We start from the raw sequence: 25,665 nt of genomic DNA, 5'->3' as shown, positions 1-25,665 counted from the left end.
ATATTTGTTATTTTAAAAGTACAATGTAAGCATTTGAGTGTGTTCCTCTTTGTTGGATTTTGTACTTGTGTCCGGATGAGACTTATAGGTGATCTCAAACTAAGTACATGGGTGGTATGCTCTTGGAATCTACATCTACTCCCTATTTGTTCCCTGTTCCCCTGTGTCTTACTTTTTATTGGGTGCTATAATTGTAATTCTAGAACTTTTTACTATCCCATTTTCTCCCTTTTTACTGGCGCTGATATAACCTAAATGTGTTGCAAGCGCAGTAAAACCCTTAAAAACAAAACAAAAACAAACCCCACTTTTAAATGTACAAATTAGAGATTTTTTGATGTTTGTCATAGTAAAAAAGTAAAATGATTCAACTTTAGTACTTTTATGTTTCAGACTGACTGGCGAAGGAGTTTCATCACAACAGATGCCAACCCGTACTTCGATTCATATGTCAGGTGGAATTTCCTGCGATTCAGGGATAATAACAAAGTTAAATTTGGAAAAAGGTGATAGCTGTGAAGATTTTGTTTGTTGAAATAGATATTGTTTAATTCATGCCAAAAAAATTGGAAATGTCAAGGCAGTTGGGGTATTGTGGGTAGTGAGTCTTTCGCTTTAATCTGAAAGGCAAGTTTCCTGTTTTCCTTCCTTGGTCAAGGCACCCTAGCTGTTAGTCCTTTTCAAAAGGCTTTGAACAATATTTTTCTTTCATCCTATTGGGGCAGGCATTGAATTTAGAATTCTCTATTTGCCTTACATCTTTATCCAATAATATTTTATAAGTCTCATTTTAAATCTTATTTATTAAATGTTTGTTCTTTACGACAAGATAAAAATATTTTGTGATGCCAAGAATTGATAAGTGCCTGACAAATTTAATTTTTAAGAAAAATTATCACTTAAGTACAGTAATTAATTGGAATTGGGTTTAGATAGTTTCCTCCATGAAATCAAGTATTTTACATCAAGTAGGATTATTTTTAGACTGTTTTGTCGCACTTTGATTTCAAATTTGATAATGTAATGATAGGCATCCTCAATACTGCATGAGCGACTGTTTTGAGAACTTTCATTCTTAAATTGATTATAAGTAAAGATTCTATCTGTTGTCATTCCATGTTACAACAGATATACAATCTTCTCACCTAAAGACAACCAACCTTGTATGGATCACGATAGACATTCTGGTGAGGTGAGTCAATTTTATTGTGGATTCTAGTTTTACATTAGAGATTATTGATCACTTACAGACAGCTCAAAAATTTACAACTATCAAATTTATTGTAGATTGTTTGTCAAGTTTAATATGATAAGAACAATTTAAAAGAGACTTATACATATTTGTCACCCATCGTCCCAAAACAGTATTATGTCATGATGAACCAGATACTAAAAAGCCAAATTAAAGCTAAACTGGTCCAAAATTTGAATCATTGCTATTCAGCATTCTAAGATACGATATTCACTCTCTTCAATAAAATATACAAACTCATTGCAAGTCGGATATGTCTGACTATAAATTCAATTTCTAGCATCTTAATCATTCCGACATAATACCGTTTTGAGGCGAGGGGTCACATTTTTCTTCTAATAAACATGCAAATGCTCATTCCTTTTATCTTTTTTTTTAAATTATTTTTTTGATTGATTTTATATCACATTAGATAGTCAGTTTTAGTCATATTTTTTATACGTTCTTTATTTTCAGGGTGTTGGGCCACAAGAATACACTCTAATTAAAATTAAAGTGAAAGAGCCCATACCTCCCAAATTAGCGTATGTATTTGAAATATGTTATGTTTAAAAATAATTAAATTATACTAACTAATGATGAGGTATCTTTGAATGTTCGCTTCATTGTGAAAATCAACATGTAGTAAACTTCATATGAATTAAAGGAAAAATCATTGGTTTATTTAAATTTATATTCAAAGTATGAATCTGTGGTTGGAGATGATCCCAAATACTGGGTCCAATATTTCTCGAGTACGACACTCGACTTCTGACATGTAAGTTCCTGTAAGTTCCTGGTTTGAGCTCCACTGTTGATTTAAAGTTAGTCCTTGGAGAAGGCTCTTGACACACATTCTCTCTCTGTACTCATGTGTAAAAGGAGAACCTGGCCGGTTACAGCATTGTCTGTGTCCAAAAAGACCCCATAAAAACTGTAAATGTTCACTACAGACCTTGTGTCTCGACCCGCCATGATCAGAATTACTATTGGCTTAGGAACCCTTACCTTGAGCTTATTTAGTTAATACTACACTTTATAGAAACCTCAGGTTTTTGAAAAAAATGTTCACCTCATTAACTTTTTATTTTTAAAATTGGAATTTATTTAATGTTTATATTTACCAGACATCTGAAAAACAAGAAAGTGTTCCTAGTCGCTGCTACTCTCAGACCCGAGACAATGTATGGCCAAACCAACTGCTGGGTGCGACCCGACATGAGTTATATTGCCGTACAGATGAAGTCTGGGGAGGTCTTCGTGACCACCAAACGGGCTGCTCGCAATATGAGTTATCAGGAAATGACTCCACAGAATGGAAAAGTAAATATTGTTGCGGAATTGGTCGGACAGGTAGGATTTACAAATGAGTTGTCTCGTTGGATAAGAAGTATTTACAATTAAGTCCCTTGACACAGTCACGTAAAAATATATTGATTTATGTTGCCGGCAGAATTGTTTATTATGATGGTCTTCTTCTTCTTCTTCTTCTTCTTCTTCTTCTTCTTCTTCTTCTTCTTCTTCTTCTTCTTCTTCTTCTTCTTCTTCTTCTTCTTCTTCTTCTTCTTCTTCTTCTTCTTCTTCTTCTTCTTCTTCTTCTTCTTCTTCTTCTTCTTCTTCTTCTTCTTCTTCTTCTTCTTCTTTCTTCTTCTTCTTCTTTTCTTCTCCTCCTCCTCCTCCTCTCTTCTTCTTCTTCTTCTTCTTCTTCTTCTTCTTCTTCTTCTTCTTCTTCTTCTTCTTCTTCTTCTTCGTCTTCTGCTTCTTCTTCTTTTTTTTCCTCCTCTTCCTCCTCCTCTCCTCCTCCTCCTCCTCCTCCTCTTCCTTTTTCCTCTCTTCTTCTTCTTCTCTTCTCTTTCTTCTTCTTTCTTCTTCTTCTTCTTCTTTTCTTCTCTTCTTCTTCTTCTTCTCTTCTTCTTCTTCTTCTTCTTCTTCTTCTTCTTCTTCTTCTTCTCTTCTTCTTCTTCTTCTTCTTCTTCTTCTTCTTCTTCTTCTCTTCTTCTTCTTCTTCTTCTCTTCTTCTTTCTCTTCTCTTCTCTTTCTTCTTCTCTTCTTCTCTTCTTCTTCTTCTTCTTCTTCTTCTTCTTCTTCTTCTTCTCTTCTCTTCTTCCTTCTCTTCTTCTTCTTCTTCTCTCTCCTTCTCTCCTTCCCTCCTCTCTCTTCTCCTCCTCCTTCCTTCTCTTCCCCCTCTCTCTCCTCTCTTCTTCTTCTTCTCCTCTTCTCTTTTTTTCTTCTTCTTACTCTTAACTAAATGAATCATTAAATCCTACTTTTCATATATGCGCTGTTATGCTCTATAATATTATGATTCTTGTTTCAGATATCTTCTTCTCTCCTCCTCCTCCTCCCCTCCTCCTCCTCCTCCTCCTCCTCCTCCTCCTCCTCCTCCTCCTCCTCCTCCTCCTCCTCCTCCCCTCCTCCTCCTCCTCCTCCTCCTCCTCCTCCTCCTCCTTCTTCTTCTTCTTCTTCTTCTTACTCTTAACTAAATGAATCATTAAATCCTACTTTTCATATATGCGCTGTTATGCTCTATAATATTATTATAATTCTTGTTTCAGGATATCATGGGAATTCCACTAGAAGCTCCTTTGACTTGTTATAAAACGATTTACTCCTTGCCCATGTTGACAATCAAGGAAGATAAAGGTTGGTCTTTGGAACACTTTGTCTAACATAATGTAGTTTACTGTAAATATAATGGGGCTTAAAGGCAATCATTCAAAATTTTCCTCCCTTTTCAGTTTTTGGCACCATCAGCACTGATCCATCAATTCCCTTTATCGGGTACTCTCACAGTCTCTGAGTTTATAGTTTGTTTATAATAGGGTTCAACAGTTGTGATGTCACTTCCCTCGTAATGACTCACAGTAACTTAGCAACTGGTTCTAATCTATCGAAACAATGGCGGACACCCTTATGAAATACTTCTCCAACAAGCTTAAAAATGTATCCAAAGGAGAAAAACATTATAAATCTGATCATGTTTTGACTTTTATACGTTCTGATCACAAGACATATGAAAAAGTTCTAGCCAGCATGAAGAATAAAGAGTACCGATTTTCTTTGTTTAGAACCAAGCAGCTCGTTGCTGGGCGGACGTGACATCAGACTATTGAATCCTATTGTCTTTTGAATAAATGACTGAATTATGGAATCTGTCATCCTTTCAATCTTCCATTGCTTCAGTTTAAATTCCTTTCCGGATTGTGCTTTTACAATAATTTACTTTTCGATAAGGTGAGGTAAGATTAACAGTGTACCCGTGAATGCCAATTTAAACTTGGTCTCAGAAGTTGAAGCTGGAAATGTTTGCTTAGAGTCAACAATAAATGTGACCCTTTGCCTCAAAACAGTATTAAGTCGGGTTGGTTAAGATGTTTAAAATTGATTTCATAACCAGAATTATCATATTTGTGTTTGTATGTTTTATTGAGGAGAATGGATACCATATTGAAGGGTGCTAATGCCGACAATCTATATTTTTATACAAGTTTAACATCTAATTCGGTTTTTAGGCATATGGTTCATTCCGACATAATACCGTTTTGAGACGATGGGTCACATATGTGAAGTAAAGATGTATCGAGCATGTGCTCATAAGTCGGACAGCATTTGAATATTTCTTGAGTTTAAATTATGCCTTGTTCTCTTTTTTTTGTATCTTGCAGGTACGGGTGTAGTAACAAGTGTCCCATCTGACGCACCAGATGATTATGCTGCTCTGAGAGATTTGAAAAACAAAGCCGTAAGTCAAACTGTTGGGAGAATTTTATTTTCTAGAATCAATATTTTCCATTTTTAGCTTTTTGAAAAAAAAAGAGCTTTATATAGCGCAATATCCTCTAAAAGTGCTCAAAGCGCTTTACAAGGGGTCCCTGGCCAACAGCAACATTTAACATGTAGGATGGGACATGACGCCTGTTAGGCGATATTACAATTTTTGGGACAAAGACAACGCTGTTAACGGCCAGGTACTTGTTTTACACCTGAGTACAGTGAGAAATGTGAGTAAAGAGCCTTTTCCAAGGACTCAACTATGCGCCGAGCGCGAGGCTCGAACCCAGGACCTTCCGATCTGAAAGCGAGTGTCATACCACTAGACCACACAGCCGCACAATACTCTCGATCAATCTCTTGTTTTTGTCTGCTGTACCTCTGTTATTCAGGGCTGAGAATCTTCCGCCTAAAGGCGGATTTCCGCCTAAATGGTAGTTTATCTCCGCCCATCCCATCACATTTCCTCCTTTTTCAAATTTGCCGTGTCAAACATTTTCCTCAAACCCACAAAATCACCATTATGTCTTGTGTTATATTTTGACACCTGTGCTCAGTCTCGTGAAATTTGGTGACGGTCCCGTTTTTATGACGTTGGGCCAGACAGTATGGCACCAGATGTCACAATTGACACAGAAGACCAGTAGTGTTCTTTGATTAGTTAGTTGATGGTTGAAGGGGAAGGGGAGGGACAAATGGGTCTGGGTTTTTTTCCCCCTGTTGTAGGTACCTAATGCCTTTTTAATCTCTCTCCTCTCTCTCTCTCTCTCTCTCTCTCTCTCTCTCTCTCTCTCTCTCTCTCTCTCTCTCTCTCTCTCTCTCTCTTTTTTTCCCCTTTGCCTTTCTTTCTATTTCTCTTTTCTTCTTCTTCTTTTTTTTTTTTCTGATATAGAATTTAAAAGGTCCATACATAAGTTGTTCTGGTAAAGAAGTCTTTCCTCTCCCCCCCCCCCCCCCCCTCTCTCTCTCTCTCTCTCTCTCTCTCTCTCTCTCTCTCTCTCTCTTTCTTTCTTTCGCAACCACATTAAATCATCTGGTATATAGAGATTATATATTAGAACAAAGCAATGGTGATTGGCTTAGTTTAATCTTTTTTCTTTTTACCTTTGGACTATTCTATGGCTTTAAATTTGAGAGATTCTTGGGTTGTATTTATAAGCTAAATAACTACTACTAGGTTTCTTTGCTTGTGTTTGATCGATAGACCGAGCAATTTTCCTCCTTTTTGACAAATTGCTATTATCATCACTGAATAGAAAAACACTCACCAAAATCACTACATCAACATCTCTACCACCACTACTATTACAATCACCACCACATCATCATCCCTACCACCACTACTACTACAAATAGCACCACATCATCCCTACCACCACTACTACTACAACTACCACCACATCATCAACCCTACAACCACTACTACAACCACCATCATATCATCATCCCCACAACCACTACTACTACAATCACCACCACATCATCATCCCTACCACATCACCCCTACCACCACCACCACCACTCCATCATCCCTAGCACCACTACCACAACTACCACCACATCATCATTCCTACCACAGCTACTACTACAACCATCACCACATCATCATCCCTACCATCACTACTACTACAACCACCACCACACCATCATCCCTAGCACCACTACTACTACAACCACCACATCATCATCCCTACCACATCACCCCTACCACAACCACCACCACTCCATCATCCCTACCACCATTACTACTACAACCACCACCAAACCATCATCCCTACCACCACCACTACTACAACCACCACCAAACCATCATCCCTACCACCACCACTACTACAACCACCACACCATCATCCTTACCACCATTACTACTACAACCACCACCAAACCATCATCCCTACCACCACCACTACTACAACCACCACCAAACCATCATCCCTACCACCACCACTACTACAACCACCACAAACATCATCCCTACCACCACTACTACTGCAACTACCACCACATCATCATTCCTACCACAGCTACTACAACCACCACCACACAATCATCCACACTACTACCACATCATCCCTACCACTGCTATTATTACAACCACCACCACATCATCATCCCTACTACAACCACCAAATGTTGTAATTACACTTTCAACTTTTGCAATTCCACCGAATTGTGTCAGAAATTGCTGCAAGACAAATTTTGGATCGCATCTAAGTAAATTTGAGTGAAATTCAAATTTTTGGATTATGGTCGCATGGATGGGTCATGATCTTCACGATGAAAAATTTCCTCCTTTTTTGTGACCAGTCATTCTCACCCCTGGTTATTGCCATTATCAATAAACAAATCCTGGAAACTATTGGCTACTGGTTTTCAAGGGTGGTGAAATATTACTCTGATGTTGATATATCCGGATTAGGTCAATTTTTCAACTGAACAAGACATTTATTCACTAATGGTTATACATTTATTCATAAGTATTGTTGATGCATCTCTTTCTCTCTCTCTCTCTCTCTCCCTCCTTTTCTCTCTCTCTCTCTCTCTCTCTCTCTCTCCTTCTCTCTCTCTCTCTCTCTCTCTCTCTCTCTCTCTCTCTCTCTCTCTCTCTCTCTCTCTCTTAAAATAGATTGAATTTTGTATTGGCTGAAAATTTTGATTGTCATTCCTTTGATTCGATTAGCAAAGAGTATGATTTTTTTCTTATGAAAACTGCTTTTGAGGATTATCAACTTTTTGGCATTCAATTTAATTCTTTTTTCTTTATTTTTTAAACCACAGCCATTGAGAGAAAAGTATTGCATCAAGGATGAGATGGTTTTGCCTTTTGATCCTGTAAGTATATTGATAACAATGAGACAAATATTAAGCTGTATAAACCATATGATTAGCAAATATTTTGGATTTCCTACTGGCGTTATCCTGCTATATCTCTAACATAGATAATGAAAAGGCTTCATATAGTGGATGTGTTAACGTCTGATCACATGTATTAGGTATATATAACTCAATGGAATCTTTTGTGACACATTCTAATTTATTTTTGTTAGCTATGAATTAATTTTAATTTTTTGATTAAAAGCATTGTGACAATATAGATTTTATTTTTGAAGTTTAACTTTAAATTTTAAAAATGTTAATGTTTTTGACTAACGATCACAGTGGGACTCAAATTTTTGAAAATGATCGTGTTATGATTGGAAAAGTAATTTGCTTTTTAGGATTTGGAAGACTATCTTTCATATTTAAAAAAAATCTAACCTTTTTTGGCCTGTATCTTATGCATTTCAAAGAAATCTCTCACCAAACTGCCTCACTTTCGTGGAATAGAATCAATGGTTTTAGTAAATATATTTTTTTGTTGTGATTCATCGTTTGTGCAGGTCCCCATCATAGAAGTTCCCGATTTTGGAAATCTGTGTGCTGTGAAAGCCTGCGACATGTACAAGGTTGTCAGTCAGAATGACAAAGTCAAACTACAAGAGGCGAAGGAAGAAATATACAAGAAAGGCTTTTATGAAGGGGTGGGTTGTTTGGAATTTGGCTTATTTTATGAGATTTATCAAAAAATTTTATGAAGGGGTGGGTTGTTTTGAATTTGGCTTATTTTATGAGATTTATCAAAAAATTTTATGAAGGGGTGGGTTGTTTGGAATTTGGCTTATTTTATGAGATTTATCAAAATTTATCTTCTTTTTAGGCTCGTTTATTAGTATTTATTTCATATTTGTATCTATTTTTCTTGTTTAAAAATTGGGTACATATTTATGACGTGTTGTTCTTTGCAAATTATTAAACCTAAAAATATGGTTGATGAGAAACAGGGAATTCAAGTTTTATGATTCTTTCCTTTAAATTTAACTTCAGGTCATGTTAGTGGAAGAGCACAAGGGTAAAAAAGTTCAAGATGTGAAAAAAGTCATACAGAATATGATGGTACAAAAGGTAAGCTGAGTCAATATGTGTATCATGAAGTAATATGGTAGTCTAGTGGATAGTTACGCTTTATCTTCCGTTTTCTGCAAACTTAACTCTTAGTACGATTCAATAGTCTGATGTCACTCCGCCCGGCAATGGTGGCCATCTTGGTTCTAAACAAAGAAAATCATTACTTTTTATTTTTCATGCTGGCTAGAACTTTTCATAAGCCTTGTGATCAGAATGTGTAAAAGTCAAAACATGATTAAATGTATGTGTTTTTTTCCTCTGGATACGCTTTTATGCTCGCCGGAGAAATATTTCATATGGGCATCCGCCATTGTTCCAATAGTTTAGAGCCAGTGTTACTAAGTTACCATGCGTCATTAGGAAGGAAGAGACGTTACGACTGTTGAAGAGTATTAGACACAGCATTATTGAAAGATATAAAATCTACAAAATGTTTTTATCAGGCAACTCTTTTTTTTTTTACTTCTTCTGGCTGATCTTGTTGACTTTCAATTTATCCGGGGGCTGATACCGCTGCATTTCGTTTTAGACAGAAGAATTGGCTTGTTTTCTGCTTAATGGTGCGTCTATGTGGTCTAGTGGTATGACACTCGTCTTCGGATCTGAAGGTCCTGGGTTTGAGCCTCGCTCGGCGCATAGTTGAGTCCTTGGACTCTTTACTCACATTCTCTCACCGTACTCAGGTGTAAAATGAGTACCTGGCCGTTAACAGCGTTGTCTATGTCCGAAAATAATTGCAATATCGCCTAACAGGTGTCATGTCTCGTTCTACATTTTAAGTGTTGTTGTTGGCTAAGGCCCCCTTGTAAAGTGCTTTGAGCACGTTTAGTGGATATCGCGCTATAAAAAAGCACAGGTTTTTTTTGTTTTTTGTTTTCTTTTTAAAGCTCAAGTTCAAGTGTTTTGAGATATGTGCCAAGTCCCATCTGAGATTGTAGATGTCATTGCTATCTTTTATTGGCCATAATTCATACGTATCTCGAATTTTTAAGCGTTTTCCCCAAAGGCTTCAGGATTATGATAGATTGACATGCTTCAATTTTGTAATAATGAAATTAGATTAGAGAGAAAGAGAGAGAGAGAGAAAATAAGTTGGAGTGAAATATCTGTTCAATGTTATAGTTATCATATAACGTTATAACAAGTGTAACTAAATGACAAATTGCCATATTTATGGACAATAAAGATCTCTTATTATTCTTCTTCTTCTTCTTCTTCTTCTTCTTCTTCTTCTTCTTCTTCTTCTTCTTCTTCTTCTTCTTCTTCTTCTTCTTCTTCTTCTTCTTCTTCTTCTTCTTATTATTATTATTATTATTAAATTTGGTCTGTCATGACTTGATATTTTTTTTTCCAACCTTCCAGAATGAGGCTGTTCTGTACAAAGAACCGGAAAAGACTGTAATATCTCGATCTAATGACGAGTGTGTGGTGGCTCTTTGTGATCAATGGTGAGATATTGTTTGAATATAGCTACATAAGAAGTGTGTATTAATGTTATTATTATTATTTTTTTTTTACTGATTTATGCTTAGGCCTCAGATTTATTATTTAGCAGGCATAGCTGCCAACCGTTCCGTTAAAAACGGATTTGACCATATTTGACTTCCTGAGTCGGTAAGTCCTTATTTTTAGTTCAAAATCCGTATTTTGTAATTTTTGACTAATTTGTGGTAAACAAGGCATGTGAGCCTAATGAATTATTATTATTGATCCATTATTATTACTATTACTATTACTACTACTATTATTGTTATTATTATTATTATTATTATTATTATTATTATTATTGGTGTCCAGTGAGAGATGTTTAGCAGGGTTTTAATCAGCACAGCATAATCTCCACTCCTGTGTAGCTCTTTAATTTGAATTATGCCTCTATCGTAAATGATTTTCAACAATTAAAAAAATTCCAGTTGTTTATATGACGCCTGTTTTTTACTCAAACCTTTCATAATGTATTGGGGATTTGCAAAGAATAGGATGTTAGCCTCGATATACTTTCATTATTCTAAGACAGTATTGATACTTTCACTATTTGTTACAAATATTATTTTAATTAAAAATAAAATAAAATCCACATCTTTGATTGGAAGGTATTCAATCAGAAAATCAATTGCTTATATAGATTAAACATGACAATTATTGTTTCCCTTTAATGATTTACGAAATATAAATTTAATCCCTTTAAAAAGACATCTTCATTTGATTTTTACTTTTTATTTTTCAAGCAAGCTTTTGTAACGGTTTAGGTTCAAGAAAAATAAGTATACTCCATTTTTAGGTATGTTTATCTTGTCAAAGTAAAGAAGTAGGAATTCTCCAATATTTAGAGGTGCATTTTACAATAACTACTATTATTGTGTACTACTTAAAGACCATTATGTTGCGTGAAAGAAAATCGCCTACTTTTTAGCCGAACTCACCTATTTTTTAAACCCAAAACGGTTGGCAGTTATGCATTTCTAACCATCCTAAGTTATTTCATTTATTTTACAAATGTGCTTCTTGTGTATTGGTTCTATTCTTATCAAAGTTGAGGCAGTTGAATTCTTTCTTTATATTGTCTGTTCTGAAATCTTGATCTCATTGTGGAAAGTGTCATTGTAACGATTCAAATGTGCTGGTACTAAACCCGATAATTTAGCAACATTTGGACTAGCCTCTGTTGTCTCAAACTTGTTTGTGTTAGTAATAGTAATTAAAAAGGCTGGCTTTTATATGTTGCGATTCGATGAAGGGGGGGGGGGGGGGGGGCACACGTCGTCCCCTCATCCCCGGCCAAATGTGCGTTCCTTATTTTATTTTTGAAAAGTTGGCAGCTATGAGCAGGTTTAAAAAAATATTTTTGGTGTCATTGCATTGAATGGCTTATATAAGAGTGTATGAGATGTTACTGTCTTAAAAAAATATAAATAAAATTGAGCTTTATATAGTGCAATGTCCACTAAATGTGCTCAAAGCGCTTTACAAGGGGATCCTGGTCAACAGCAACATTTAACATGTAGGGTGGGACATGACGCCTGTTAGGCGATATTACAATTTTTCGGACCAGGTACTCATTTTACACCTGAGTATGGTGAGAGAATGTGAGTAAAGAGTCTTTTCCAAGGATTCAACTATGCGCCGAGCGCAAGGCTCGAACCCAGGACCTTTGGATCTGAAAGCAGGTGTCATACAACTTGACCACTTAGCCTAGTTTCATTTATTTATTATTTTTTTGTTGCAATATACAAGGATCCTTTTATATCTCATAGAAACAACAATGAAAGGAACCTTGCTTAATACTCAATACAGGACAGTCTCAATCTATATGACTTGTCTAATGAGCATTGCAATAATAATGTCTTTTTGTTTAGTTTTGCCTTAACAATTTAACATGGGAAAGGCTTAGTTAAGTAAGGTCCGATTTTATTTAAATAATGTCAGTTTTCTTTCAATCTTTCCAACGGGACATTATTGTGTCAATATATTTTACTGTCACTTTTCACTGATGACTTTTTAATATAGACTAATTATCTTCCAAGTTAAATGATGTCATCTTAAACAGTATGTTTTGTATTTGATCAATGACCAGTTCTTAAGATATTAAAGTACAAATCAGGGATGTAAATGCGGCTATGTGGTCTAGTGGTATGACACTTGCTTTCGGATCGGAAGGTCCTGGGTTTGAGCTCGCGCTCGGCGCATAGTTGAGTCCTTGGAAAAGGCTCTTTACTCACAATCTCTCAACGTACTCAGGTGTAAAATGAGTACCTGGCCGTTAACAGCGGTGTCTTTGTACGAAAAATTGTAATATCGCCTAATAGGCGTCATGTCCCGTCCTACATGTTAAATGTTGATGTTGACCAGGGACCCCTTGTAAAGCGCTTTGAGCACGTTTAGTGGATATTGCGCTATATAAAAGCTCAATTTAATTTAATTTTAAAACAAAGTGTTTTTCTTCTTTCCCCAGGTTTTTGGATTACGGAGAACCAGGCTGGCGAGCTGAGGCTGAAAAGTGCCTGGCTGAGATGAACACATTTTCAGATGATGTCCGCAACAATCTGCTGGCAACGCTTGACTGGCTACGCGAACATGCCTGCTCCAGGACGTACGGTCTTGGCACCAAGATGCCTTGGGATGAGCAGTATCTGATTGAGAGCCTGTCCGATTCCACAATTTACATGTCCTACGACACCGTTTGCCACCTGTTGCAGGGTGGAATTTGGCAGGGAGATACTGCAGGACCCGCTAAAATCAAGTAAACCTCTTTATTACTTTTGTTGTTTACATTTATGTCTTGAGTGGTAGTGGTAGTATGATCTTAAAGTGTGGCAAATGCATGAAAAAAAGTAAAATGACAATAACAATGACTTTACAATTTATTATTGTTATTATTATTATTATTATTATTATTATTATTATTATTATTATTATTATTATTATTATTATTATTATTATTATTATTATTATTATTGTTATTATTATTATTGTTATTATTATTATTATTATTATTATTATTATTATTATTATTATTATTATTATTATTATTATTATTATTATTGTTATTGTTATTGTTATTATTATTATTATTATTATTATTATTATTATTATTATTATTATTATTATTATTATTATTATTATTATTATTATTATTATTAATTAATTAATTATTTTTTTGAATTTATTTTTATAATTTTACTTATTATATTTTATGATTATAATAATAATACTAATGATAATAATAATAATAATAATAATAATAATAATAATAATAAATAATAATAATAATAATAATAATAATAATAATAATAATAATAATAATAATAATATTAATAATAATAATAATAATGATAATAATAATAATAATAATAATAATAATAATAATAATAATAATTTTTTATTATTTGTTTAAAATTTTGATTGACTTTTTGATTCTCATTTTGTTTTATTTAATTAATTAATTAATTTATTTTGAAAGCACTCTCAATATATTGAAGTAAGTCGATGTCATTTTCTAGTCCTGATACTTTTATTATGCAATTTCAGGGCAGAGGACTTAACCCCTGAAGTATGGGATTATATTTTTTTCAAGAATAAAACCTATCCTTCATCCTGCAAAATACCCAAAGCAACTCTGGACAAGCTGAAGGCAGAGTTTAACTACTGGTACCCTGTAGATGTTAGGATGTCTGGCAAAGATCTCATTCCAAACCATTTGACCTACTTCATCTACGGCCATTGTGCCATCTGGCCAAATGAAAGGTAAGGAATTTACAGACTTTACGTATTCCTTGGCTGATAACAGGGAGTTTAGCAGATCTAAACATTTCCGTAAACCATATAAAAATTGCATGCTGCATAATTTTTTTACTTAAAATGAGATTATGATCATGTGATGTGTGATAGTGATATGTTAAACCTGTCTGTTGTCCTCTGACTGAGAATATGACCTTTTTCCCATCTCTATTGTAAGTGCTTGCTATGCCATTCTCCTGTTTTGTTTTGCTCACGTCTTCTGCACTATCTAAGACCCACTGCCTCAATTACTCGCTATGAACCAGGTGCAAAAAAAAATTTTTTAATGAAGTAATTTTCAAGTTAAAATGGTGATTAATGTGAAATTTTAGTGCATTGCACTTTAATCCCCGTCCTTACCACCCGTAGGAAAATCGTGACATTCGTTACGATGCAGCCAAAAATTATTTTATTCTGATTTCATTTTGTTATAGTTATAGCCATAAAAACTCTAAATTGTGTTGCAGAGCTCATTATTCTGAACGAAATACAGAATATACTCCTTGCTAATCGGTTTTTTTAAAAATCTATTTTTGTGTTCGGTGAGTATGAAGTTTTGGGGTAAAATTCCGAAAATAGCTGGTAAAGAGAGAGTTAAAAAAAACAACATCATGTCTGTTTTTCTATTTAAAATAGATCAACTTGTCCCAAGTTTATTTTTGACAATAGATACAATTTTCAGTTGCGAAATTACAAAGGTTTTGATACAATAAACCTCATATTGTCTCTGAGTCTTCTCACATTGATGATGCGTGTGATTTGCCGGTTCACAAACTTCTTCCCTGCCTGTGCTCTACTCATTTAAGTCAGGAAAGTAAGAGGTTAACAATGGGACTGTCAGAGACTTCTCTCTTACTGTTTGTATTGTCAGTTTTTAAGACGTACGAAGCAAGTGTGCTATGCTTTAGAAGTGGTCTTTTTAAACAACACGTCCCATGAATTCAGAGAGAGGATTCTGAGTTTCTCAAGCAATAAATGGATAGTAACAATCCACATGACTTATTTAAATAACCTACGAATGGTCAAATGCGATTTTAAAAGCAACACAGATTTCATGCACACTGCAGATGATCGAGATTCGTGGAGACAGCTGACCGGCAACGTGCTCAAAAGCACAAGCCACGATGGATGGTGATGAACAATCCACATAACAGGCCCAGCAACCACTTTACTGCTGGGCTGAGTTACAAAAACCCGGACTCTGAGATATATATATAGGATAAAATGCACTTCAAACACTACTTTTGTAGGTTGAGTATTGCAGGGTACAATATGTGGTCTAGTGGTATGACACTCGCTTTCGGATCGGAAGGTCCTGGGTTCGAGCCTCGCGCTCGGCGCATAGTTGAGTCCTTGGAAAAGACTAAGACTCTTTACTCACATTCTCTCACCGTACTCAGGTGTAAAATGAGTACCTGGCCGTTAACAGCGTTGTCTTTGTCCGAAAAATTGTAATATCGCCTAACAGGCGTCATGTCCCGTCCTACATGTTAAATGTTGCTGTTGATCAGGGACCCCTTGTAAAGCGCTTTGAGCACATTTAGTGGATATTGCTCTATATAAAAAAGCTCAATTAATTATAATTAAATATAATGTCAGAAATGATTTCATCCTCTTATTTTGGGGGGCTTTCTTCATGAAGGGGTAAATTTGGGTTGGGGACTGCGTTCTACCGACTACAATACATTTTTTATGTGTAAACAGTCTCCTTTCTTGGTCTCATTAACTCACTCAACCCTAACACCGACTATATCCGTTGTTTACAGGGGTTGCTTTTACCCCATGCCTATTTATTATTACATTTTTCTCAGACAAATTATAGGTGTAGTATCAAAGCTAATGTTTTTGATTTTTACATGTTGATGATAGATGAATAAAAATATCTATGCACATGCTCATTTTTAATACATTTTTTATTTTTCAAATTTTGAAAACAAACAAAAATCTCTAGGACTGAGTGAGTTATATCGGTGTGACAAAGGGGTGACCAAGGTGCAGGTATTGGGAACGGGCTTCGACTCTATTGAGTACATTATTGAATGACAGTCATTTAATTGAATCATTGTAATCAAGTTGATATCTTTATATAACTTATGTTATGCCTTTGAAAATAATTGGAACTTCTGGAAAAGGGTTGTTATTATTATCTTTTGTAGAAGATTTATCTGTTTTTTAATTTTTGTATTTATTTTTTTTTTTAGTGATAAATGGCCAAAGGGAATCCGAGCCAACGGTCATTTACTGATCAACTCTAAAAAGGTAACTAATGATTTTCTGTTTGTTGAATATGTATCATAAACCCATGGTTGCTATAGTTTTCAACAGGCTTAAATGAATTAAAATTGACAACATATTTCATTTAACAAACGCATGACAAATATCATGCCATGGTTGAGGATTAGCTTTGTTTAGCTGTAGTTGTAGCTATTTTTAGTTAAAATTGAAGTGAGGTGAAGTTTCTGCTGTCCAATTAATTTTCTTACTTTTGATTTAAAATGAGTATTCGTGAGTGATTTATAAATTCAAATGAGCAGGATTCATGAGAAGTAATTGATAGAAATAAATTCATGCTTCTTATTAGACTTAAATACTTAATAAATGATTTCACCCTCAGTACGCTTTCCATCTTCCATAAATACTTAATAAATGATTTCACCCTCAGTACGCTTTCCATCTTCCATAAATACTTAATAAATGATTTCACCCTCAGTACGCTTTCCATCTTCCATAAATACTTAATAAATGATTTCACCCTCAGTACGCTTTCCATCTTCCATAAATACTTAATAAATGATTTCACCCTCAGTACGCTTTCCATCTTCCATAAATACTTAATAAAAGTTCACTCCTAGTATACTTCCCATCGTCTATAAATACCTAATCAATGAGATCACCTCCTCATCCTCATCAATTACTTAATCAAAGTTTACCCTTAGTATACTTCCCATCGTCTATAAATACCTAATCAATGAGATCACCTCCTCATCCTCATCAATTACTTAACCAAAGTTTACCCTTAGTATACTTCCCATCCTCCATAAATACTTAATAAATAAGATCACTCATAGTATGCTCTCCATCTTCAATGACTATTTTATAACAGGTCACTGTTAGTATACTCCCCATCCTTTATAACTTAATAAATGAGGTAACACATCACATAGTGTGCTCTCCATTCTTCATAAGTACTTAATAGATAAGATCACACATCACATAGTGTGCTCTCCATTCTTCATAAGTATTTAATAGATAAGATCACTCATAGTATGTACCCCATCTTCAATGAATACTTTATAACAGGTAACTCCCCATCCTCTATAACTTAATAAATGAGATAACACATAGTGTGCTCTCCATTCTTCATAAATACTTCATCAATGAGTTCACTCTGGTAATGCTACCTTTCCTCCAGATGTCAAAGGCAACGGGCAACTTCTGCACCTTGGAGGAAACCGTCAACAAATTTTCAGCTGATGGTGAGTTTTTTTGTTTCCTGTTCTTCTTCTCTTTTTTTTTTTTAAAGTTATTTATTTTGTAGCAGTTTGAAGTTTCGTTAAAGGTATTTAAATAGAAATTAGTCCAAATTTGTACACAACACAATTATTGTGGTGATTTTAAATGGGTGTTTGAAGATAGTGTAATACAGTGATATGGCTGGGTGGGGTTCCTGACCTCCCATAGTGGGCAGGGGGGTACATACTGTTTCTACTATCCCCTTATAACAGTTTTCCAACATGCTTTCTGTCTTTGTCTTGGAATGAGATTACTTGGTTTTGTTCTGGCTCTGGCCGGATACCCTGGCTGGGAGGGAAACAGTCAAATGTATAGTTAAGTTTTGGGAGATGATATTATTTTTCCCTTGTAAATCATCTCTCTGTTATGCACTGTATTATGTATTATATATATTGTATTTGTAAACATTTGAGTGTATTCCTCTTAGTGGGGACTGTGCCTGTGTCTGGATGAGACTTTTAGGTGATCTCATACTAAGTACATTGGTGGTATGCTCTTGGAATCTACATCTGATCCCTATTTGTTCCCAGTTCCCCTTTGTCTTGCTTTCTCTTGACTGCTTTAATTGTAATTCTAGAACTTTTTGCTTTCCCATTTTCTTCCTTTTTACTGGCGCTGATATAACCTAGATGTGTTGCAAGCGCCGTAAAACCCTTAAAAACAAAACAAAACTGTGATATGGTCATTGCTTTGTAATTGTGTGGCCTGGATCAAATCAACTCTCTCTCACTCACGAAGCGCATATTCTTCTTTAGTCTCGATCAGTTCAGCTTTCCCTAGCTTTCAGAGTGCTGTTCGTAGACAACAAGAGATGAAGTGAGTAGAAACGTGCCAGAAGACAATAGGGAACAAAAATTTTCGCGGCGGTGGTGGGGTTTGAACCTGCGACCTTATTGGTACGACAACTCCGCCTGTTCGTAGACAACTGCTTTATCCTTCAAGCATATAGATTTCCTTCACAGAGAAAAAGGAATCAACAATAGTAATTTATGTCTGATGCTTCTTGTTCAAATTCAGACTGAAAGTTTGGTTCCTCTTTTGTCTATACCTGTTTTTGTTTTTTTAAGTCTTCACTTTTTTTATTCAATACATTTTAAGTTGAATCAACATATAAACGTGTTTTTATACATATATAAAACCCAGTATGGCATTGCCTATTTAAGGTGATAAATTTCATCTAAAATTCATGATAAGAATGTGCAAAAATGGAATTGAGCATGAAATGGCATTCGTTTGTCATTGCTTGGCTTTCTGGGTGGGATTCCTGACCTCCCATAGTGGGCAGGGGGGTTCTTACTGTGTCTGCTATCCCCCTATATCTGTTTTCCAACTTGCTGTCTGTCTTTGTCTTGGTATGAGATTATTTAGTTTTGTCCAGGCCCTGGTCGGATGCCTTTGCTGAGAGGGAAACAGTCAAATGTATAGTTCGTTTTGGAAGATGATATTTTTTTCCTTGTAAATCATCTCTCGGGAATGACTATTATATTTTGTTTACATATTCTACATGTTTTGTAAACATTTGAGTGTATTCCTCTTAGTAGGGGCCTGTGCTTGGGCCAATTCCCATATGTCTTACCTTTTCTTGGGTGCTTTAATTGTAATTCTAGAACTTTATACTATCCCATTTTCTTCCTTTTTACTGGCGCTGATATGACCTTAATACGTTGCAAGCGGCGTAAAACCTTAAAAACAAACAAGCAAAACATTGCTTGGCTTTCTTTTATTTTTTTGAATTGACAATGGAGAGGGAACGATGTGTTTAATTTTAAGGACATTTCATGAGATGTCAAAAGATATTTATATTCTCTTTCTCTTTGCCAGGTCAACGCAACCTTGAAATTATAACATTTATGGGTATATTGGCATTTAATCATGCTTTCATAATGAAATTATCATTATTATTATTAGTATTATTACTATTACTATTCTTCTTCTTCTTCTTCTTCTTCTTCTTCTTCTTCTTCTTCTTCTTCTTCTTCTTCTTCTTCTTCTTCTTCTTCTTCTTCTTCTTATTATTATTTATTTATTTATTTTTTTTTGTGTTGAAGATCTGAAAAATATTGCTCTATTCTGGATAAAACACACACAAAAAAAAATAAAATAGAATTAGTGGTTTATGATTGGCAAGTGTGTATTATAGATTCTTTGAAGTAACCTTAAGGCAAATTTTATTTTTGTTGGGCCTCACAATAACAATAGGTACTCGTTTTTCATTGGCCGATGCGGGAGACCACGTGGAAGACGCCAACTTCATGGAACAAATGGCCGAGGCAGGGCTGCTTCGTCTATATTCACTGGTGGAATGGGTCAGGGAGATGATCAGCACCAAAGACACGATGAGGTCTGGCCCAGAGTCAGGTTACACGTTTAATGACCGTGTTTTTGTCAGGTAAGAGGCATAGTTTTTTTTTCAGGTAAGGAGAGGAAATAATTTTTTTTTCCTCTTGTCGTTGATCTATGAATTCTTTTCTCTTATATAAAAGTTAATTTTTGTAATGAGAAAAATAGAAATTGAGCTTTATATAGCGCAATATCCACTAAATGTGCTCAAAGCACTTTACAAGGGGTCCCTGGTCAACAGCAACATTTAACATGTAGGACGGGACATGCCATCTATTAGGCGATATTACAATTTTTCGGACAAAGACAACAATGTTAACGGCCAGGTACTCATTTTACACCTGAGTACGGTGAGAGAATGTGAATAAAGAGCCTTTCCAAGGACTCAACTATGCGCCGAGTGCGAGGCTCAAACCCAGGACCTTCCGATTTGAAAGCGAGTGTTATAACACAAGACCACATAACCGCACAACTGTAAACTTGATTTATTAACAAAGTACACTGCTTTGCAGTGAATAATCCCATCTGGTCATTCAGGGCCATTAGACCCATGGATCTGGAGTTTATCCTGGTTTCTATATCATGAAATGGACAATAGAAATTGATTACTACCCTTTTGATAAGATGCTAGTTTATCAAAAAGAGCTTCTGCCAGATCTAAAAGACTCAGCTACCCAATATCACTGCTGGGTGGACATTGGAGGTCAGAAAAAAAATTATACTGTACTCTGAAACGAACTTGGTCCCTTTGCATGTGAGTTTTTTTGTCATAATCCAGTCCATTCAATTGATTAATGATTAGCTTCTCTTTCATCCATTTCATCAATCACTTGGTTTGTTCCTATTCAACCACTGAATTTCTCTTGCAAACTTTAAACAGACCGCTCTCTTTATCAGAAATGTATGAAAACTTACCAATTAGATTGCTAGTGGATACCAAAGTTGGGAGCACTTTTTATTGATTTGGATTCATTTTGTAGGGCGATCAATGATTTGAGGATATTTTAAAATTCCATAATCCCAATTGGGCCAGCATGTCAAATTCTGTTTGAAACACTTTAATGCACAAAACTACTACTATAATAATAATGATAATAATAATAATAATAATAATAATAATAATAATAATAATAATAATAATAATAATAATAATAATAATAATAATAATAATAATAATGTACTTTATTCATCCAAAAGGAAATTTTTTTACAGACGTATAAAATGCCGACAATGATACATACATAAACATAATATACGTAAATATAATGTGGTAAAGTAAAATTTGGTAATAGGTATATATAGTGTAATAATATTGTAGGCTGTAAGAATAATTACATAGTGTAAATTAAGGGACATACAGATTATAAAAGTGTAAAGATATAAATATCTAGAAAAGGTATATTGATGTCAACATATAAGAAAAAAAAAGATCAGTAAAAAGCTAAGAATTAGTTACAGTATAATACTATTGTAAATTGACTGAGAATGATGTCAATTGCAGCCCAGGTCCTGAGTCCTCGCTTTTTTTCCATCCTTTTTCTTAACCACAACAATTCACCCTTCCTTTGCCTGATACTAAAATCAAATTTATATTTTTTTAAAAAACAATAAAAGAAAAACAAAGTAACAATACATTTACATTGTCTTCCTTTTAAGTGTCATTAGATGGAGAGGACAGATCTTTTGAAAGTTCAAAATTCTGGCTTATCATTGGATAAAATTAACAATCCTTATGTCATTATCCAATAATAATTGATTTGACTCATAATTGTTTACTACTTTCAGTGAAATGAACCAGTCGATAAATGAGACAAAGTCCAACTACGAAAACTATTTGTTCAAAGCTGCTCTACGTACAGGGTTCTTTGAATTCCAGGTGAGCAACTACCCGTACATCTTAACTTAATAAGTTGTTTGAATGAATGAGTTGAGAATTTCGATATGGTTCTGAGAATAAACTTAAATTTGTGAATGAATGCTGTAATAAAATTAACTATGTAACTATATTGTGATTGAAGACCTCTTTAAATTGCGTTATTTTAGGCATACAGAGATAAATACAGAGAGGTTGAGACTACATCTTAATAAGTTGTTTGAATGAATGAGTTGAGAATTTCGATAAGGTTCTGAGAATAAACTTAAATTTGTGAATGAATGCTGTGTAATAGAATTAAATGTAACTATATTGTGAGTACAGACAATACAAGTTAATTTTCATTATATTTTATTTGTTTTCCACGTTTATTTATGTATTATTGTGCTGACAAAGGGTTTGTACTCGAAACATCCGTTGTCTGTTTTGTTCCCATACGAAGCCTTTCCATTTTCACTCTTTCATTAGTATTTTGTGATTGAAGACCTCTTTAAATTGTGTTATTTTAGGCATACAGGGATAAATACAGAGAGGTTGAGACTCAAGGAATGCACAAGGATCTGGTTTTCCGGTTTATTGAGACCCAAGCTCTTTTGATGGCACCAATCTGTCCACACATTGCGGAACACATCTGGGGACTGCTAGGAAAGGTAAGAACCGTATTTTACAAACGTAAGAGTGTATTTGTTTTCCACGTTTATTTTTGTACTGTTGTGCTGACGAAGGGTTTGTACCCGAAATGTCCATTGTCTGTTTTGTTCCCATACGAAGCCTTTCCATTTTCACTCTTGCGTTAGTATTTTACGATCACCGGCTTCAGGCAGCCCTTACCGTTTTGAACTATTTTCCAATATATTGTTAACCATTCTCTGATTCATCTAGACTGTCTTTCTCCTCATTTTAAAAAAATCTGCTCCCTGTTTGAACCAATTCCTCATTGTCTTACTTTTTCATGGGTGCTTTGATTGCAAATCTAAAATATTTTGACTATTCCATTTTCATCACTTTAATGGCACTGATATGACCTAATTGTGTTGCAAGCACTGTAAAAACCTTAAAAACAAAAACAAAGGATGTGGATTTTTAATTCCAACATATAAAGCAAGAGCAAATATTTGTCAAGATTGATTATAATTACCCCTCCCTCCCTTTCCTCTTTTCTCTAAGGTACCTGAAATGAAGATTAAATTTGTAACTTCAATTAACTCCTTTTGCCTTATTTGATTTACTGTATCTGAGATATTCTGTAACGTGCCATAGATCTTTTTTTATGATTTAAAACAAATGTCTCGCCAAATTAAAGTTAAAGGTCAGATGTATCATACATGCAGAATCTTACGAATTTTTCGTAATTTTACGAATTTTAGACAAATGTCATGGCCAGATACGAAATTTTATGTAAAATTACGAATTTTTAATTCTTAGTAATACTTAAATGATAATAAAAATAATGATAATAATAATGATAAGAAGAAGAAGAAGAAGAACAATAACAACTACTACTACTACTACTACTACTACTACTTCTTCTACTACTACTACTACTACTACTACTACTACTACTACTACTACTACTATACTACTACTACTACAACTACTACTTCTACTACTACTACTATTACTACTACTATAATAATGATGATAATAATAATAATAATAATAATAATAATAATAATAATAATAATAATAATAATAATAATAATAATAATAATAATAATAATATTGTGGTTGTTCATACACAATTTCAGAAATTACGAAATTCCTTGTCAAATTACTAAAAATTGACATTAAAATGACTAAATTTGAAGTTTTCAATTTGGCAAGTCTGATGTATTCAACAATGTACATGCACGGTGACTTTCTTGACAATAATTCAATCTTTTGTGTCACAGAAGGAGAGCATCATGCTGGCCCTCTGGCCTCAGGCCGGTCCAGTTGATGAAAAACTGAACAGATCCTCCCAGTACCTGCAAGAATCGGCCCATGACTTCCGTTTGAGGAGAAAAGCCGTCATGAATCCAGGAAAAGCCAAGGTATGGGACTTTTATTTGGAATACATCCTTAGTTGTTTCATTAAAAAAAAAAATCTATTTATTATTTTTTCAATTTTTATTTGTTGAATAATTCATCAAACAACTACTTTCTCATCAGATTAAGACATTGATGAAAAAATGAAGATGCCTTATTTTAATCTATTTTTTCCTTGTTAAATTGTTTACATTATGCACAAAATGATAATAATGTGAAATTGAATGTAAGCTTCGATTTAATTACAAAAACATATCAAATTAACATTTCGGGTTTCCCCTTTATCAACAAAACAGGATGAATGAAACACCACAGATGAATGAGATAATGTTTTGTTTATTCATCTAACGACGCCACTACCACATTATCTCATTCATCTGTGGTGTTTCATTCATCCTGTTTTGTTGATAAAGGGGAAACCCGAAACGTTCATTTGCGATGTTTTTATAATTAAATTGAAGCTTACATTCACTTTCATATTATTGTCCATTTCTTCGACCTTCTATTCGAGCAGCAACATTTACATTACATTATGCACAGAAATTTAGCAACATAAAATCTTTGCAAATGATTCATTCACATCCAAAAATTAATGAAAAATATCTTTTCAGAAACCTGTGTCAGTTCCCACTCATGCCATAGTTTGGGTAGCAGAAACTTACCCACCATGGCAGAGAACAGTTCTAACAACCCTGCATGAATTGTATCAGGTAATAAATATATCAAAGATTTTGTGCCAATGTTTAATTGAAATTATATTTATTGAACTTCATTCATATCATAAATCTCACTGGATTTGATAACAAATTATTTGTTAAGAGTTAATCGAATTTCTAAAGTGAACCATCTTTTATCTTTTAATTGTCTTAATTTTGTTATCTGGGTGGGGTTCCTGACCTCCCATAGTAGGCAGGGAGGGCACGTACTGTGTCTACTATACCCCTATGTCTGTTTTCCAACATGCTTTCTGTCTTTGTCTAGGATTGAGATTACTTGGTTTTGTCATGGCCATACACTGCTTGGAGGGAAACAGTCAAATGTATAGATAGTTTTGGGAGATGATATTTTTTTCCTTGTAAATCATCTCTCTGTTATGCACTGTATTACGTTTTGTATATTATATATGATTTGTAAACATTTGAGTGGATTCCTATTAGTGGGGACCTGTGCTTGTGTCTGGATGAGACTTTTAGGTGATCTCAAACTAAGTACTTTGATGGTGTGCTCTTGGAATCTACATCTGTTTCCTATTTGAACCAATTCCCCTTTGTCTTCCTTTTTCTTGGGTGCTTTAATTGTAATTCTAGAACAAAAAACAAAAACATATCAAAGATTTTGTGCCAACGTTTAATTGACATTATATTTATTGAACTTCATTCATATCATAAATCTCACTGGATTTGAAATAAATTATTTTTTAAGAGTTTATCACATTTCTGAAGTGAACCATCTTTTATCTTTTAACTGTCTTAATTTTATTATCATCATCCTTATCACCATCATAGTTAAGTGCATAGCCGAAAAATGTGTTCAGGTTAAGTTTGATTTTACCCCTTTGTTATATATTTCAACATTTTTTGTTTCACATCAGATTATTTTTTTCTCTTATGTTGGTCCTCTTTTAAAAATAAAGAAAGGATTGATTTAAATATTAAGTATATTTTAATTCTTGTTTTATTATTTAAAG

At 34.3% G+C, this 25,665-nt stretch overlaps 1 protein-coding gene across 2 annotated transcripts in view; it reads left to right on the top strand.

Annotated features, from left to right (window-relative positions):
* LOC144967080 (leucine--tRNA ligase, cytoplasmic-like) overlaps nt 1-25,665 on the top strand; it is a 44,754-nt gene that overhangs the window by 7,451 nt on the left and 11,638 nt on the right. For both annotated transcript variants that reach the window (XM_078903901.1, XM_078903902.1), the window contains exons 7-25: nt 394-506; nt 1,129-1,192; nt 1,709-1,776; nt 2,359-2,584; nt 3,787-3,874; nt 4,897-4,973; nt 7,781-7,834; nt 8,383-8,523; nt 8,867-8,944; nt 10,310-10,395; nt 12,900-13,187; nt 13,976-14,191; nt 16,426-16,483; nt 17,637-17,700; nt 19,937-20,126; nt 21,863-21,953; nt 22,460-22,600; nt 23,843-23,983; nt 24,590-24,688. In XM_078903901.1, the coding sequence (XP_078760027.1) occupies nt 394-506; nt 1,129-1,192; nt 1,709-1,776; nt 2,359-2,584; nt 3,787-3,874; nt 4,897-4,973; nt 7,781-7,834; nt 8,383-8,523; nt 8,867-8,944; nt 10,310-10,395; nt 12,900-13,187; nt 13,976-14,191; nt 16,426-16,483; nt 17,637-17,700; nt 19,937-20,126; nt 21,863-21,953; nt 22,460-22,600; nt 23,843-23,983; nt 24,590-24,688 (2,283 nt within the window). The remainder of the gene's footprint in view (nt 1-393; nt 507-1,128; nt 1,193-1,708; nt 1,777-2,358; nt 2,585-3,786; nt 3,875-4,896; nt 4,974-7,780; nt 7,835-8,382; nt 8,524-8,866; nt 8,945-10,309; nt 10,396-12,899; nt 13,188-13,975; nt 14,192-16,425; nt 16,484-17,636; nt 17,701-19,936; nt 20,127-21,862; nt 21,954-22,459; nt 22,601-23,842; nt 23,984-24,589; nt 24,689-25,665) is intronic.

Source organism: Berghia stephanieae, chromosome 3 (genome assembly GCF_034508935.2).
Source record: "Berghia stephanieae isolate SIO BIC M18660-M18661 chromosome 3, UCSD_Bste_1.3, whole genome shotgun sequence".
Taxonomy (NCBI): domain Eukaryota; kingdom Metazoa; phylum Mollusca; class Gastropoda; order Nudibranchia; family Aeolidiidae; genus Berghia; species Berghia stephanieae.
Note: the sequence above shows the minus strand (reverse complement) of the source record. Positions and strands in the feature narration are given on the sequence as shown.